General features: G+C 39.5%; 1 protein-coding gene across 4 annotated transcripts in view; it reads right to left on the reverse strand.

Moving 5' to 3' along the window:
- Positions 1 to 5632: 5632 nt before the first annotated feature.
- rad50 (RAD50 homolog, double strand break repair protein) overlaps positions 5633 to 15428 on the reverse strand; it is a 28587-nt gene continuing 18791 nt past the window's right edge. For all 4 annotated transcript variants that reach the window (XM_020599850.1, XM_020599851.1, XM_020599853.1 and 1 more), the window contains exons 23-28: positions 13254 to 13355; positions 11364 to 11486; positions 7557 to 7642; positions 7344 to 7486; positions 7016 to 7149; positions 5633 to 6554 (exon numbers count right to left, since the gene is read on the reverse strand). In XM_020599850.1, the coding sequence (XP_020455506.1) occupies positions 6368 to 6554; positions 7016 to 7149; positions 7344 to 7486; positions 7557 to 7642; positions 11364 to 11486; positions 13254 to 13355 (775 nt within the window). In that variant the 3' untranslated portion in view covers positions 5633 to 6367. The remainder of the gene's footprint in view (positions 6555 to 7015; positions 7150 to 7343; positions 7487 to 7556; positions 7643 to 11363; positions 11487 to 13253; positions 13356 to 15428) is intronic.

Consider the following 15428-nt stretch of genomic DNA (forward strand, 5'->3'; position numbering starts at 1 on the left):
CTCCATTATCAAAGTGCCCAGAGAAATAAGATTAACCAGCCAGAAATAACTCAGTGTGGCGTGATTTTTTTTTTTTTTTTTTTACTGTGAAGCACACACAGATTAAAGTATGTGAACATACAGCAGAACCAACATACTGAACATAATAATCCTCTTCAAGAAAATGTGGATGTAGTGTAGTCAGATGAAGGAAAGGTGGAAGAAGGGAAGAGGAACAGAAGGAAGGAATTAATTACAGAAACAAAGAGAAGATGAAAGAAATGATAAAGGAGGGAAAGGAAGTGCAGAAGGAAGGAATAGATAAAATAAAAAAGATGAAATACTGAAGGAACAAAGGGGATGAAAAGGGTAGAAAGGAAGAAAGACAAGACACACGGAAGGAAGCAAATGGAGGAGGAAGATGCAAAAGAATGGAAATCCAGATAGAAATAAAATGAAAATGTGAAGGGAAAGTGGGAAATGGTAACAAAAATAAAAAGAGTATCACAGAAAAGTTGAAAAAAGAATCCCTAGTGGCCGACATGTCTGTCATCCTGACTGTCTGGATTTAGTTCTTATTTCCAAGTTGAACATGTCAAGGTGAGTGCTTTCCTGCCGGACTCTGACACTAAGCTGCTGTGACAGCAGGAGCACCAGGAGGAGCTACAGCCAAGGGGAGATGATGCTGTCTCGTCCTGCATAGCACGGGCATCATCAAATCCAAAGTTATGACCATTAATCAGCATCTTAATTAGCTGTGCACGCCAGGGTTTATTCTAAATGTAAAGATCGGATATTGCAGCTTTTGTTTTGAAGATAAATTGTAAACTACTGTAGGCCATGGAAACAGTGTAGGCTATTGAATAATTTGACTAATATATCACAAAAAAAAATCTCCAGACAAATGTAATCTTAAAATCAACTTGAGTAGGGTTTTTTGGTTAATATTAAACCAAGATAAATAACAATCAAGTTATCAACAACATAGGCCAGAAATTGCCAAAAAAATGTAATTAATTAAAATGATAAAAGACAAGAATGCTTCAAAAAATCACTGAATGTCAACATTTTGCATATCTGATGGCCTATAGAGAAGTGAAAAGCAGCTCGGTGTTGACATAGCCCATCACCCCAGATATTGTACAGTGACTGAGGGCACATGGGAAAATAATGGCAGCATCACAGTCGATGAACTGTCTTCCGTTTTCTCTCTCTCCACGGGGCTGTGCCTTTGAAGACAGGCATGAAAACCGAGCCAGGCCACAGTGGGGCCCCTGAAGGAGGTACCCTAGCAGATGCAGTCACCCGCCCTCCCCCCTATCTGCTCCCACTGGCCCCAGGCCCTGAAGACAGCCCCGAGGCTAATCGACCAGGAACACAATAAAGCAGCAGCAGAGGCAGCCAGCGCTCAGCGAGAATGTCTGTATGTGTACGGATCAAGGGGGGAGAACATAACCAACTGATTTTCATCAAGCCACTCTAAACACAAGTAAAAATCCAGGATCAGCTTAGCCTCACCCAAAGTCAGTTAACTTTACTTAATGCTGGTCACTCAGCAAAGTTTGGAACATGTGAGGCACCGGACGCAGTGATATTCTGGAACTGACAGCATGATACCTGCTGATCCAATCAGAGGAACAAAGCTGCTGTGATATAGTTGAAAAACTAATCTGATTATATTGCCTTGGGGTGATTCGTGCTCATTTACATACTTACAAAAACACCCAAGTGGGATTTAGATTTGCAGCCATTGTAATGTTCTCTATAATCGGTAGTCAAAACAAATCTAAAACAAATCTTAGTTTATCCTTTACTGAGGCCACATGATATCAGTAACAGACTGTTCAGGTTCTAGTTCATAACAAAACCAAACTGTTGAATAGTATGAGGTACTGTACATGTGAAAGCACAGCGGTTACACTGTCTTCTGGTTCACCAAGCAACAAAATTACCAGCAAGATATTTTAAACTGATAACAAACAAAGTTTAACAACATTTTATAAATAATTCTGCTAATTGCAGCAGGTAAAATGACAAATTATAAAATAGTAGGAATGAATTCTGGAAACATGCAATATGACATAATTACAAAGACATTTAACTTTAAATTACCCTAAAATAAACTAACCAAACAAAAGGTATAATAAGTATAATAAAAGTACATCTTACCAAGATTTTGGTCATAATGTTATGGCTGATCAGTGTACTGTACATGGTCTACAAGAAAATGACTATGCGGCGTAATGACCCATTGAAAATACAAACAATATTAAAGGGGAAGTTTACTTGTCCATTGAAGTCCTTCAGTAAAAGCATGCGAGGGAAGATTATACTAAGGATTTGGAATATTCCAAAGGCTCTATAAAAAGAACAGTTAAAAAAGAAAGTGATTCTCTTTATTTAGTAATGGGGGAGCTACTGTTCACACAGCTGAACGCCACACAGAAACCCCACCGCCACCACCAAGCACAAACCTTCCCATATAGCTCTCACACTGCATCAAGTCACTGACTGACAGGTACACTGTCCAAAGCAATGAGGAAAAGAGTGGGGAAACATGTTTCTTTCAGAGCTCCTCGGTCGGTCAGGGAAGCAGCTCACCTCAGAAACAGAGAGAGCAGCTACACCAATGTATTTCTGGGGTGAGCGCCACCAAAACAGGGTTCTTTGTGGGCTGAATGATTTACAGAATCATTAATATTTGAGCGATCATTTGAACTTCTAAATGTTTCTGCATTGCTATTTCAAGACCCATCAGTGTTTCTGCAAACATATACTGTAAATATTAAAACATTTTACTGTGTGGTTCCCATGGGTCATATTAAAAAGTCAGTGATTACCTGGGTTACAACATACAGACTACTAATGCAATTTCAATTATCATGTTGGTTTTTATTTTTGTATCCTGCTTTATTTATAAACCAATTTTGAAATAAATTAAATTTGAGACTAAATCTTTTTGCCATTTTGAATGAGATAAACATTACAAATTAAAATGTTTATAATGAAGAGTAGCTAAGACAATAGCTACCTTTAGTGAATTTTGCATTCAAGATCTTCAGATTTAGAACAAGTAACGACACACAGCACAACTCATCTCCATACACCCGCCATTCATTAATAGTAAGACTGACTTCTTCTGTAAACACCTTACAATTGTATTATGATAAATATGTCATTTAAGTAACCGCCACATCAAACCGATTATCCCAGATGTGGGTTAACCTCATCACTAATGGCAAGGTAAATCCACCAGAGGGCCCCCTGACACTACCTGGCCATTGGCTGGTCAAACAATGAGTATTTAGTATTCACCATATGAGCACAATACCAGCTGAGTGAAACCACCATGAACCATGATGGTCTGGGGCCTCTGCCAGCTTCACATCTTCAGTGACCCCTACCATAATACCACTGAGACAAATGTACAACCACCAAGAAGCTTTATGTAAGGCGTTTTCTGTATCACCTGCTTCCATCAGCCTCTACTGTACCAGCACATTTGTCTCTTGATTACTGTGCAATACAAAGACAGTGACAGCATTTCTTTTGTCAGGGCACTTTTTCAAATGTTTATTTTTGCAATCCTTCTAAAATCCAATTACATTCCTGATTTCAAGGTTTAATTCCTCTTGTATCCAACAGATATCTAGTTAAATTTGACAATACCAAAGACATGTTCATGCCACATACAACGGGGTCAAGGTTACAGATACAGCGTATTTAAAGAAATAGAAAAGTGAATATCGGAGCATTAAAAAATATTAACATTTTAAGGCTTCTTTGTATTGTAAGAGGTGAAAGAGGTCAACACATTGTCATAGATGATACGATCAATGGCAATACAATTTACTTTTCTGTAAACACATTTCAATGCCGCATGGGAGCAACAAATATGTAGTTTAAATATATAAAACAGCCATACATTATTAACTTATGTTAAATACAAAGAAAAAAATAAATATGTAGATGTATTTGACGGTGCTAAAATTCAAGTGCCAACAACTTCTATGTTTTATTTTGTACTAGGTAAGTGAGCTGAGACCTTTTAACAAGTCTCCACAGTGACTGCAGTGCTAAACGAACAGATTCAATGGATTAAATGGCTATTTGTTAGATTTTATAGTACCGCTAATTTTCTGTCTCATTGTCAATGTCAAGCTTTAGAGAATGTCTGATGGTCACAGGTCTGGGAGGATTCACTGTTTGCTTTTGTTGCCCCTGCTGAAGTTTCTATTCCGGATGCAAGTGATGAGATGTTCGAACAAGACAGTGAGTGCAGGGAATTCTGTTGGTTTCACATGTCTGGACAGCAAGTCTGGACACTGGACAAAAAAAAAACAGGGGTGAGCACACCAGCTTCCATGCTGAAGTTTCTCTTCTGGATGCAAGTGGTGAGATGTTTGAACAAGAAAGTGAGTTCATAGAAATCTGTTAGTTCCACATCTTTAAGCAAGTCTGGACACTTTGCCTGAAAGAGGAAAAAAAACAGGGGTGAGCACACCAGCTTTCAGCCTATATCTTTTTCCACTTTAGACCTTTGTAACATAGATTTAACCTTTCTGATTTGAAAAGTGGGCTGTCAAAGGTTATGCTTACGTTTTTGTGTTTGATAAACATATTCAAATTCCTCACAGTCTCGTTGAACTTGCCATAGTTCTTCAGGATATCATGCACTTTTTTTTGGTGTTTGATAAATATCTTCAAATTCCCCACAGTCTTCCTCACAGTCAGGCTGACGTTGACATAGTTCTTCAGGATATCATGCACTTTGCAGTAGAACACATCCTGTATGGACATAAGAAAAAAAACAGCACATTAAAAAAATTTATTAGACAATATTCACTGTAATTTAGCTTCTTAAGTTACCTTGTTTTGTTCCTGATACAAGACTAACATAAATATAAATCAATCAAACTAGTACTAGGCGTTTTGCCAAACATCACAGCATCTGACCTATGAGCAAAAATTAAAAATGAGAAAAAAAACAAAAACAGAAGGTTCTCATCCAGCTTCAACCAGAGGACGCACATCCTGCACGATTTCCTGCAGCACATAATGGAAACGCTTATTTTTTTCCATTGTTAACAGGATTATGCACCAAGAAACTGCTGCAAAAACAATTTAACAAGCAAGAAAATAGTTATGCTTACCCTTCTCAGAGATCCATTGTATTCTCCAACCAGATCAATTATATGGTTTAGGTTTAGGTTATTGTCATATGAGGGAGAGGTGTTACGAACAGGAGAGGCAACAGCTGAGAGTAGCAGCAGTGCCACAGTGGATCCCAGCAGAAGCACAGTCATCTTCACAACAGTTGTTCGTTGGTCGTCAATGTCTGGATGACGCTTTTTCAAGAAGCCTTTAAACTGATCTTTCAGTTGCCAAGTTGCACCTCACTGAGACCTTGACTTAGAACAATTTATATTTGCCATTTGCTTTGCCACGCCTTTTCTAGGCATTTCCCCTCATTACACACACACACTCACCCACACACACACACAAACAAAATGCAGGGAAATAAGATGATAAGATTTGGTGGTTGATGAGCAACTTCACCAAAACGTTGCCGTGTTTCTCTGAACTTAAAAGAATAAAAAAAAAAAAAACCTTCACTCCAATTAAAGAGTCTTACAGTATATGACATTCCATGTCCTTCACATAGATGAAAAATACAACTGTAATCCATAATGTTACACCACAGGTTCTTCTGTTGCCGCTGCCGGTCATGTGATAGCCATGGACACTTTGTAAAGACTGAAGGCATCCATGTAGTTCACATGAAAATATAAAACCATCCTGATCCATTAAACACTTCAAGAACAATTAAGACATTTTAAATATTTAATATCTATAAACAGAATTACACACACATCAGAGTTAATCAGATCACCCAGTCTGCCCTAGATTCTGTGTTTTTATGACCTCTGAATGTATGGGTTTTTCAAAGGCACCTCACCTACTACTTTCTAGGTGACATACAGGATGTGATGATGAAGTCTGAGTTACTGAGCTGTGACTTTCAAAGGAGTATTAGAAACACAGTACGCTTCCAGAGAGTTCCTTGAAACGTTTTCCAGCTGGATGGAGAAAAACATGGTACAGAATTTGCCCTTGTTGAACTGATGAATGCATTGCAAATTGAAATATTCTATTTTGAATTATGGGTATTTGACTCTTTGGCGTGCATAGCTTAAGTAGCGTGCAGAGCATCTAACTTTCCAGCTAGTAACACAAGGACTGACTAGAAAGTAATTTTCTTTATGCCCCAGAAACCCTGAAGACATTTGAACTTCTTTTGAACTCAATGAACTGAGCATGAACTTTGCCCAACCTAAATATCAAGGTTTACTGTGTATTTCCAGGATTTAAATAGTCAGTTGTCTGCTCAGTGGACATAGGAGGAGAGGGAGCTGATGCTGCACTTTGCGATTTCAGAGTTCTGGTCCTGGTTCTTACGGATGCGATAGAAGTGCTCAATGTAGCTGGAGCGCCCCAGCAGCTCCACGAAGTCCTCATCGTGGGTGATGATCAGCAGCTGGAAGTTACGCTGGCGAGAGCGACTCTTAATGATTCTGGGGAGGGAGAGCAAAAATAGCACAGAAAGTACACAAAATTATTATGGCTCATGCTCACACACTTCACCATCCGGATGGAAACCTCTTTGGGTCTGGATCTAGATTGGAGTCTGCCATTTCAGTACGCCTGATCTATAGTAACATGTCCATGTCAAAGCATCCTTTTGCACATTGTTGGTGCAGAGCTTTAGCCAGTCCAAAGAAGGGCTGGGGACACAGAGCCAGCAGGTTGCACAAGTCACTGTGTCTGTATTTCTGGACTTTTACCCTACTACCCTTCTACCCAGAGTTTCAGACCTATTATTTAAGGTGATCCTCACTTCTTCAACTGTCTGTTTGAACATGAAGACTTGGTTTTAAGGCTTCAATTAGGGTTAGGTTTCAAATAAAGCTAGGGATCAGGTCATCGTGTCAGTGTTGGTCCTCACAAGTATAGTGTGTTTATACTGTATACTGACTCTACAAGGGCGTGTGCCAGTGACTCAATGTTCTCCCGGTCCAGGTTGGTGGTGGGCTCATCCAGGGCCAGGATCCCACAGTTTAGGCAGAAGGTCTCTGCCAGAGCGAGACGGATGATCAGGGATGCCAACACCTAGACACACAGACACATTTGGGACAAAAACTAGAATAAATTACTCAAAAGAAAAAAAAACAAACATATGGACTGCTGATTTGTACACCATTTGCTTACATCATAATTCAGTGGAAAATATTGTAATGTTATTATATGAATGCAATTAACTGCCTCTTGTGATACACACATACAACAAAACACTTCTCTAGTACCTTCTGACCAGCACTGCAGCGTCCTCTCATATCCAGAGCTGTGTCTCCTTTCACCATAACTACTCTGTAGTTGTAAACCCTACGCCTTGCTCCCGCAGATGCATTCTCATCCATATCAGACCTGATCTCCACATACTCAATGTCTGGAAAGCAGGCAGGAGAAAGTGGTGACACACTGACAGATGACAAAAATTTTTTAAAAGTGAGATTCACCTTGACCCCTGTAGGTGCTCCGCCACAGGTCTCTGATAATCTTGTTGATCTCATCCATTTTCATGCTGTGGAATTTCATGATTGTTCTGTGAAAAATAAAAACACAATAACAACTTTTTTTTTTTTTTTTTTTTTTTTTTACAAACTAAATATTTACTAGAGTTATAAATATCAAATTGCACACAGTATAAAATATTGTAACAGTAGATAAGTCACACCACACTGGCCATCTTCTGTCTGTCGTTACTTTTTCAAAAGTTCACAACGGCTACATGTGCTTTGAATGAATGGCATGTTGTATAAAAGAAAAATCTGGTTGACCTTCATGTGGCCTGGTGCAATACAGTAAAAAATGTGCAGGGAAACAACAGGATACAAACCAGTATTCATGCTGGGTGTCACAGATGAAAAGGAGAACACAGAGACAGAACATGAGGCCGGATTAGAGCACATGGTAGATTAAACTCTCGGTTGGTTCGTGAAGACCACACAGCAGTGTGCAAGCATACAGAAAAAAATGGCAGATAACACAAACTAACAAAGATAGCCATCACAAAGCTTAATGCGGTTAAACAAATTTACTGCTGCAGACTTCGAATGGCAAAGTCATATTCTGATCATTTGGTTGCAAAATGTAACAACAGCAATTTGTTTTTTTTACCATATCAATCTAATATTGATAGAGCACATGACAAAGCTAACATAACACCAGTTCAACTTAACATTCTTTTCCTGAATACCAAGAAACATTTTATCTATATTCTAGCAACTCTGTGGTTTGAAAACACCATAACGATAACAGAATACCCCAAAGTGTTTCTTCCAAAGCCCACATATGGTGAATTATCAGAAAAACCATGACGAACGGAAGAAAAGATAGAAGGAGCTCTTATTCACCAATTTGTCACAATGTAATCTACCTAAATAACTGCTGACTCAGCAGTTAGGTTTAAGATACAATATACTGCTGATGAGATCAATAAAACCGATTTTCGTCTCTTGGACTTTATAGGTTGTTTTGTTCGTGAATACTGAACTTTTTTTTTAAATGACAACATAAAACAGCATGTTAACAGGATGGTCGAGTAAAGAAAACAATAAATGCAGGACATTTACAAAAGAAGCAAAACATAGGAAGATTTAACACTGGTTTGTGGATGTGAGGGTGTGTGTGTGTGTGTGTGGACGTATTCAACTCTATGCAAGATACTAATAATGTAAAGTCAAGTTCATAAATATTGGAACAATTATACGTTCTTTGGCATTTGGGCTCTGTACAACACCACACTGAATCGGAAATGAACCACTCATGATCAAAATCATACCGCATCACCTGTCAAACATGGTGTTATGGCATGGGCATGAATGCCTGCCAGTGGAGCTGGCTCACTGGTGTTTGTTGATGAACTGGCTGCTGATAAAAGTAGCAGGGTGAATTCTGAAAGGGTTATACTCTCTGCTCAGATTCAGCCAAATGCTGCAAAACTGACAGGATGCCACTTCATACTGCAGATGGATAATGTCTCAAAGCATACAACGAAAGCTACCCAAGAGTTTCTCAAAGCAAAGAAATTGACTATTCTTCTCTGGCCCAGTCAGTCACCTGATCTCAGCCCAATAAAGCATGCTTTTCACTTACTGAAGGCAAACAAACAAACAAGCAGCAGCTGAAGGTAGTTGCAGTAAATGCCTGGCAAAGCATCTTGAGGGAGGAAACCCAGCATTTGGTCACGTCCATGGGTTCACTGGCTGCAAAGGATTTTCATCCAAGTATTAAAGACAATCCTTATGTTTCTAATTATGTCAGTTTGTTCCATTACTTATGAGCCAATGGGTGTGTGAAAATGGCTGTATTTCCTGAATGGTTAATGCCACACTTTTGTCAAACCCCTTGACTTCCTTAACATCTGGTGTATTTCGTTTCAAATTCAGTGTGGTGGTATACAGAGGCCAAATGCCAAAACAGGTATCATTGTTCCAATATTTATGAACTTGACTATATATACTGTATGTTACAGTCACATCATTGTCTTCAGGGTTTTGACAAAACATGCACACGTCAATCTGTTGCAGAATGAATGACAGAGGAAGTTTCATTTGAAATTTTCCCCTTCAAATCAAAACATCTTACCATGAAACAATCATCTGTGTATTCAGACAGAAACCATGACCTGGATGCCTGGTCTGCTGTGAGACTGCTAAAGCCTGCTTTTAATCTTGATAACAGTGCAAATGCTGATGCCTTGACTAAACCACACATGAATAAATGATGTTTCTGCTCTTTTCTTAGATGGTATCTGAGAATGTGAGCTAACACTTCCTTACTGAGGCTCGCTTTCATCCTTAATGAGACAATCTGTTCGGAATTATTCATATATCCAAAGAAAATAAAATAAAAGCAGATTGCTGTATGAAATGTTTATATCAGCACTGGCAATAGCATTTTATTTATCAGCGGCAGCTGCAAAGTTGGACGGTTAAGGTAATAATGACAGACTGAATGATAAGTGACATCACTATGTCTTGAAATGAAACTGAACGTCAAGCAGAGATTTGTTAGCATCAAGTAATGAGATGACATTAGCTTCACACATTAACAGAATCAGGTGCTTCACTGCCCCAAATACAGTAAGTCTACACTAAGTGTGTTAAGGTGATATGTTGAAAGAAATTATATGATATGGTCCCAAAGAGCTAGGAGTTCAACAACCGACCCTACTAGCTGTGAAAGGGGCATTACCTACTGCAACACCACTCTGCTCTTATTAGTAATAGTCAAATATTTAACCACTGAACCCTTCAATGCCGGTGTCATTACCTGGAAGAGTGACAACAGGACTGACATCACTGTACAAGCTTGGTTTCCCCAACATCATGCAGCGGATGTTGAGCCAACAACCAACCAACTTTGTAGTGGCTTTGGTGACCTAATTTTGAGGATCAAAGTCTGATAACTTGAAACTGCTCGTCATTAGCCGGCCAAATGTAGGCGTCTTGCAGAGCTGATTAAATGTTGTGACTTTATTCAAAGTTGTAGTTGCAGGATTCAAAATGGTGCCATTTACAGTGCATACAGGTAACTGATCTGTTAAAAATGCTACATTGCTGGTGTGTGTTAGTGCCATGTTTCTTCTCATAATCTATATAAACTATTATTCAACAGTGTTTACCATATTTGTACATTTCAAATGCATCGGAGTGAACTAATGGAGCTCCTTATGTGAATAACCATTCCAACCAAGACAAATATCCTTTGCCATTAAAAAAAAAAGTCATTCAGCACTTTTGTATTAAAAAAATGATGTTTCTTATCTTCTTGCTTCCAGAAATACTGGAGAACTATCTCAATTTATTAAGTCAGAGACTCTATGCCTTCCTTTTTAAAGCCCACATTACTGAAAATACCACTCTAATACAACAGAACATAGTGTATGTCTACATAATGGATCCAAGTGCAAAATGATAAGGAGCAGTATTTTCTGTGCTTTTAAGATATCACCATATTGCCATACTGCTAAGTACAACTGCAAATATAGGTCATGTTCCTCTGCACTTTTACATGAAATCATTCTTTCAGTTCGGTTTCAGTCTGTCTCACTGTCTGTACATATTATCCCAGGCTTAATAATGTCTCTCAGATTTCCTCCTACTAGAACCATCCTCTCCACTAACGCAACCGATTTGTTATGCCAGACAACTGATCATCATTCAAGTGATCATCATTTGTATGGAATGAAAAATATTGTGGTTAATACCTACCATAAGTGTGTGTGTGTGTGTGTGTGTACATGTTGGGGCTACACTTACTGATCAAGGGCCTTGTAGTAGAGATCCAGATCTTTAATGACCAGCTCTGTGGTCCTCATTATGATCATCTTGTTTCTGTAGCGCTCATCAGCTTTGTCATACTGATCTTCTCGCAGCTCTTTTCTGCAATTCAAAGAGTAACTTCTTAATGAAATGAATGAAAAAATGTGGTATGCTCAAGTAGCAAAAGGAATGCACACAGCAGTGAAAGAGATACCCCTGTTTCTTAATCATTACAGTGCCTTGCGAAAGTATTCGGCCCCCCTTGAACTTTGCGACCTTTTGCCACATTTCAGGCTTCAAACATAAAGATATAAAACTGTAATTTTTTGTGAAGAATCAACAACAAGTGGGACACAATCATGAAGTGGAACGAAATTTATTGGATATTTCAAACTTTTTTAACAAATAAAAAACTGAAAAATTGGGCGTGCAAAATTATTCAGCCCCCTTAAGTTAATACTTTGTAGCGCCACCTTTTGCTGCGATTACAGCTGTAAGTCACTTGGGGTATGTCTCTATCAGTTTTGCACATCTAAAGCCGGATTTGGATACAAAAAGATTTCCCAAGCTTTAAACATCCCAAGGAGCACTGTGCAAGCGATAATATTGAAATGGAAGGAGTATCAGACCACTGCAAATCTACCAAGACCTGGCCGTCCCTCTAAACTTTCAGCTCATACAAGGAGAAGACTGATCAGAGATGCAGCCAAGAGGCCCATGATCACTCTGGATGAACTGCAGCGATCTACAGCTGAGGTGGGAGACTCTGTCCATAGGACAACAATCAGTCGTATACTGCACAAATCTGGCCTTTATGGAAGAGTGGCAAGAAGAAAGCCATTTCTTAAAGATATCCATAAAAAGTGTCGTTTAAAGTTTGCCACAAGCCACCTGGGAGACACACCAAACATGTGGAAGAAGGTGCTCTGGTCAGATGAAACCAAAATTGAACTTTTTGGCAACAATGCAAAACGTTATGTTTGGCGTAAAAGCAACACAGCTCATCACCCTGAACACACCATCCCCACTGTCAAACATGTTGGTGGCAGCATCATGGTTTGGGCCTGCTTTTCTTCAGCAGGGACAGGGAAGGTGGTTAAAATTGATGGGAAGATGGATGGAGCCAAATACAGGACTATTCTGGAAGGAAACCTGATGGAGTCTGCAAAAGACCTGAGACTGGGACGGAGATTTGTCTTCCAACAAGACAATGATTCAAAACATAAAGCAAAATCTACAATGGAATGGTTCACAAATAAACATATCCAGGTGTTAGAATGGCCAAGTCAAAGTCCAGACCTGAATCCAATTGAGAATCTGTGGAAAGAACTGAAAACTGCTGTTCACAAACGCTCTCTATCCAACCTCACTGAGCTCGAGCTGTTTTGCAAGGAGGAATGGGCAAAAATTTCCGTCTCTCGATGTGCAAAACTGATAGAGACATACCCCAAGTGACTTACAGCTGTAATCGCAGCAAAAGGTGGCGCTACAAAGTATTAACTTAAGGGGGCTGAATAATTTTGCACGCCCAATTTTTCAGTTTTTTATTTGTTAAAAAAGTTTGACATATCCAATAAATTTCGTTCCACTTCATGATTGTGTCCCACTTGTTGATTCTTCACAAAAAATTACAGTTTTATATCTTTATGTTTGAAGCCTGAAATGTGGCAAAAGGTCGCAAAGTTCAAGGGGGCCGAATACTTTCGCAAGGCACTGTATGTGATGAAAATGTTAAATTGTTGGGGAAATGTATTTTCTCATCACTATAGGTATTAGAGACCCCAACAATGTACCTCAGACACAAGATGAATATAATAATGAACATCTCAGCCAAATTTGGTTCAGCTCTGTACTGTGTAAATGTTACAATGTATCTGTATATCTCACCTGTATTGGAGTATCTCCTCCTCAAAACCTCCCTGACGACCCAGTGCAATGCTGCGGCTCTTCTTCAGTTCTTCTAACTTGTGTTCTGCCTCACGTCGTTCTCTAAACAGCCACAGAAGCAGATGAGTTGAGAGCATTGTGACTAACTTCTAATATCACCACCAGTATGACCATAGTTTCACTGAAGTGTCTGCCAAGATGTAAATCCAGCTGTAACCTCTACCCCGTTTTCCACTAGCCGTGGCTTTGTGACAACACAATTGCAAAGCATGTTTAGTTGTCCCCAAAGCAGCATACCCTACCGAGAGGAAGCAGACGTGGAAGGTGAAGCGCAGCGTTTTGCCATCAGACTTTTCCTGCATCCAGATTTCTGTGGAAGTTTATGGCTTTTATCACGTAAGTAGGATAGGTACAGTCATGTGAAAAAATTAGGACACCCTTTGAAAGCATGTGTATTTTGTAACATGTTTTAATATATGGTTATTTAATCTCAATTTTAACAATACAGAGAGATTAAAGTAATACAACTAAACAAGTAAAACTGAAGAAAAGTCTTTAAGATCTTCTGTAAATGTAATTCTACAAAAATGCCTATTCTAACTGAGGAAAAAGATAGCACACCCTCACATGTATGCCCTCTTAAAATGGCTCAAATCACACACAGGTATATCACACCAGGTGCACATAATTAGTAGATCGTTACTCAGCATTTTGAATGAGGCTTGCCCCATCTAAACCTCAAACATTTAGTTTGGTGTGCTCCTGACTGTTGAAGTGAGAGTGAGCACCATGGTGAGAGCAAAAGAGCTGTCAGAGGCCTTCAGAAAAAACATTGTAGCAGCCTATGAGTCTGGTAAAGGATTTAAAAAGATCTCAAAAGATTTTGAAATCAGCCATTCCACTGTCCGGAAGATAGTCTACAAGTGGAGGGCTTTCAAAACAACTGCCAACATGCCCAGGTCTGATCGCCCCAGCAAGTTCACCCCAAGAGCAGACCGCAAGATGCTAAAAGAGGTCTCCAAAAACCCTAAAATGTCATCTCGAGACCTACAGCAGGCTCTGGCTACTGTTGATGTAGAAGTGCATGCCTCTACAATCAGAAAGAGACTGCACAAGTTTAACTTGCATGGGAGGCGTGCAAGGAGGAAACCTTTGCTCTCTAAGAGAAACATCAAGGCCAGACTGACATTTGCCAGAGAGAATGTTGACAAAGACCAGGACTTCTGGAATAATGTTCGTTGGACAGATGAGTCCAAAATTGAATTATTTGGACACCAGAGCAGAGGACATGTTTGGCGTAAACCAAACACAGCATTCCAGGAAAAGAACCTCATACCAACTGTGAAGCATGGAGGTGGAAGTGTCATGGTTTGGGGCTGCTTTGCTGCAGCAGGACCTGGTCAGCTCACCATCATAGAATCCACCATGAATTCTACTGTGTATCAGAAGGTGCTTGAAGAACATGTGAGACCATCGGTTAGAAAATTAAAGCTGAAGCGGAACTGGACCATGCAACATGACAATGACCCAAAACATACTAGTAAATCAACCAAAGACTGGCTGAAAAAGAAGAAATGGAGAGTCCTGGAATGGCAGAGTCAAAGTCCAGACCTGAATCCCATTGAGATGCTGTGGGGTGACTTGAAAAGGGCTGTACATGCAAGAAACCCCTCAAACATCTCACAGCTGAAACAATTCTGCATTGAGGAGTGGGATAAAATTCCCTCAGACCGATGTCAGAGACTATTAGATGGCTACAAGAACCGTCTCACTGCAGTTATTTCAGCCAAAGGAGGTAACACTAGCTATTAGGGGCTAGGGTGTGCTAACTTTTTCCTCAGTTGGAATAGGCATTTTTGTAGAATTACATTTACAGAAGATCTAACGGTTTATTTTTCCGTGTTAATCGTGTTTATTTATGTTGTAGTGTTTTAGGCTAGTGTTTTATTTTGGAAATTAATCAGATTCTATTATCATTTGCATGTCGGACTTTCTGCTCGTCTCATCTGCTCTGTGCTGCTTGATATGGCGTCTGAAAAGTCTACACTTGAAGCACATTTTTAGCAAAGCAGAGCGCCAAACCGGTTTGGGGATGCTTCTAAATCATGCTGTGGCACACCTGGTGGGAAGAGCAGGTTAGGATAGAGTGGCAGCAATCAGCTCTGGATGCTGTGA

This window comes from Monopterus albus, unplaced genomic scaffold, assembly GCF_001952655.1.
Source record: "Monopterus albus unplaced genomic scaffold, M_albus_1.0 scaffold42.1, whole genome shotgun sequence".
NCBI lineage: Eukaryota > Metazoa > Chordata > Actinopteri > Synbranchiformes > Synbranchidae > Monopterus > Monopterus albus.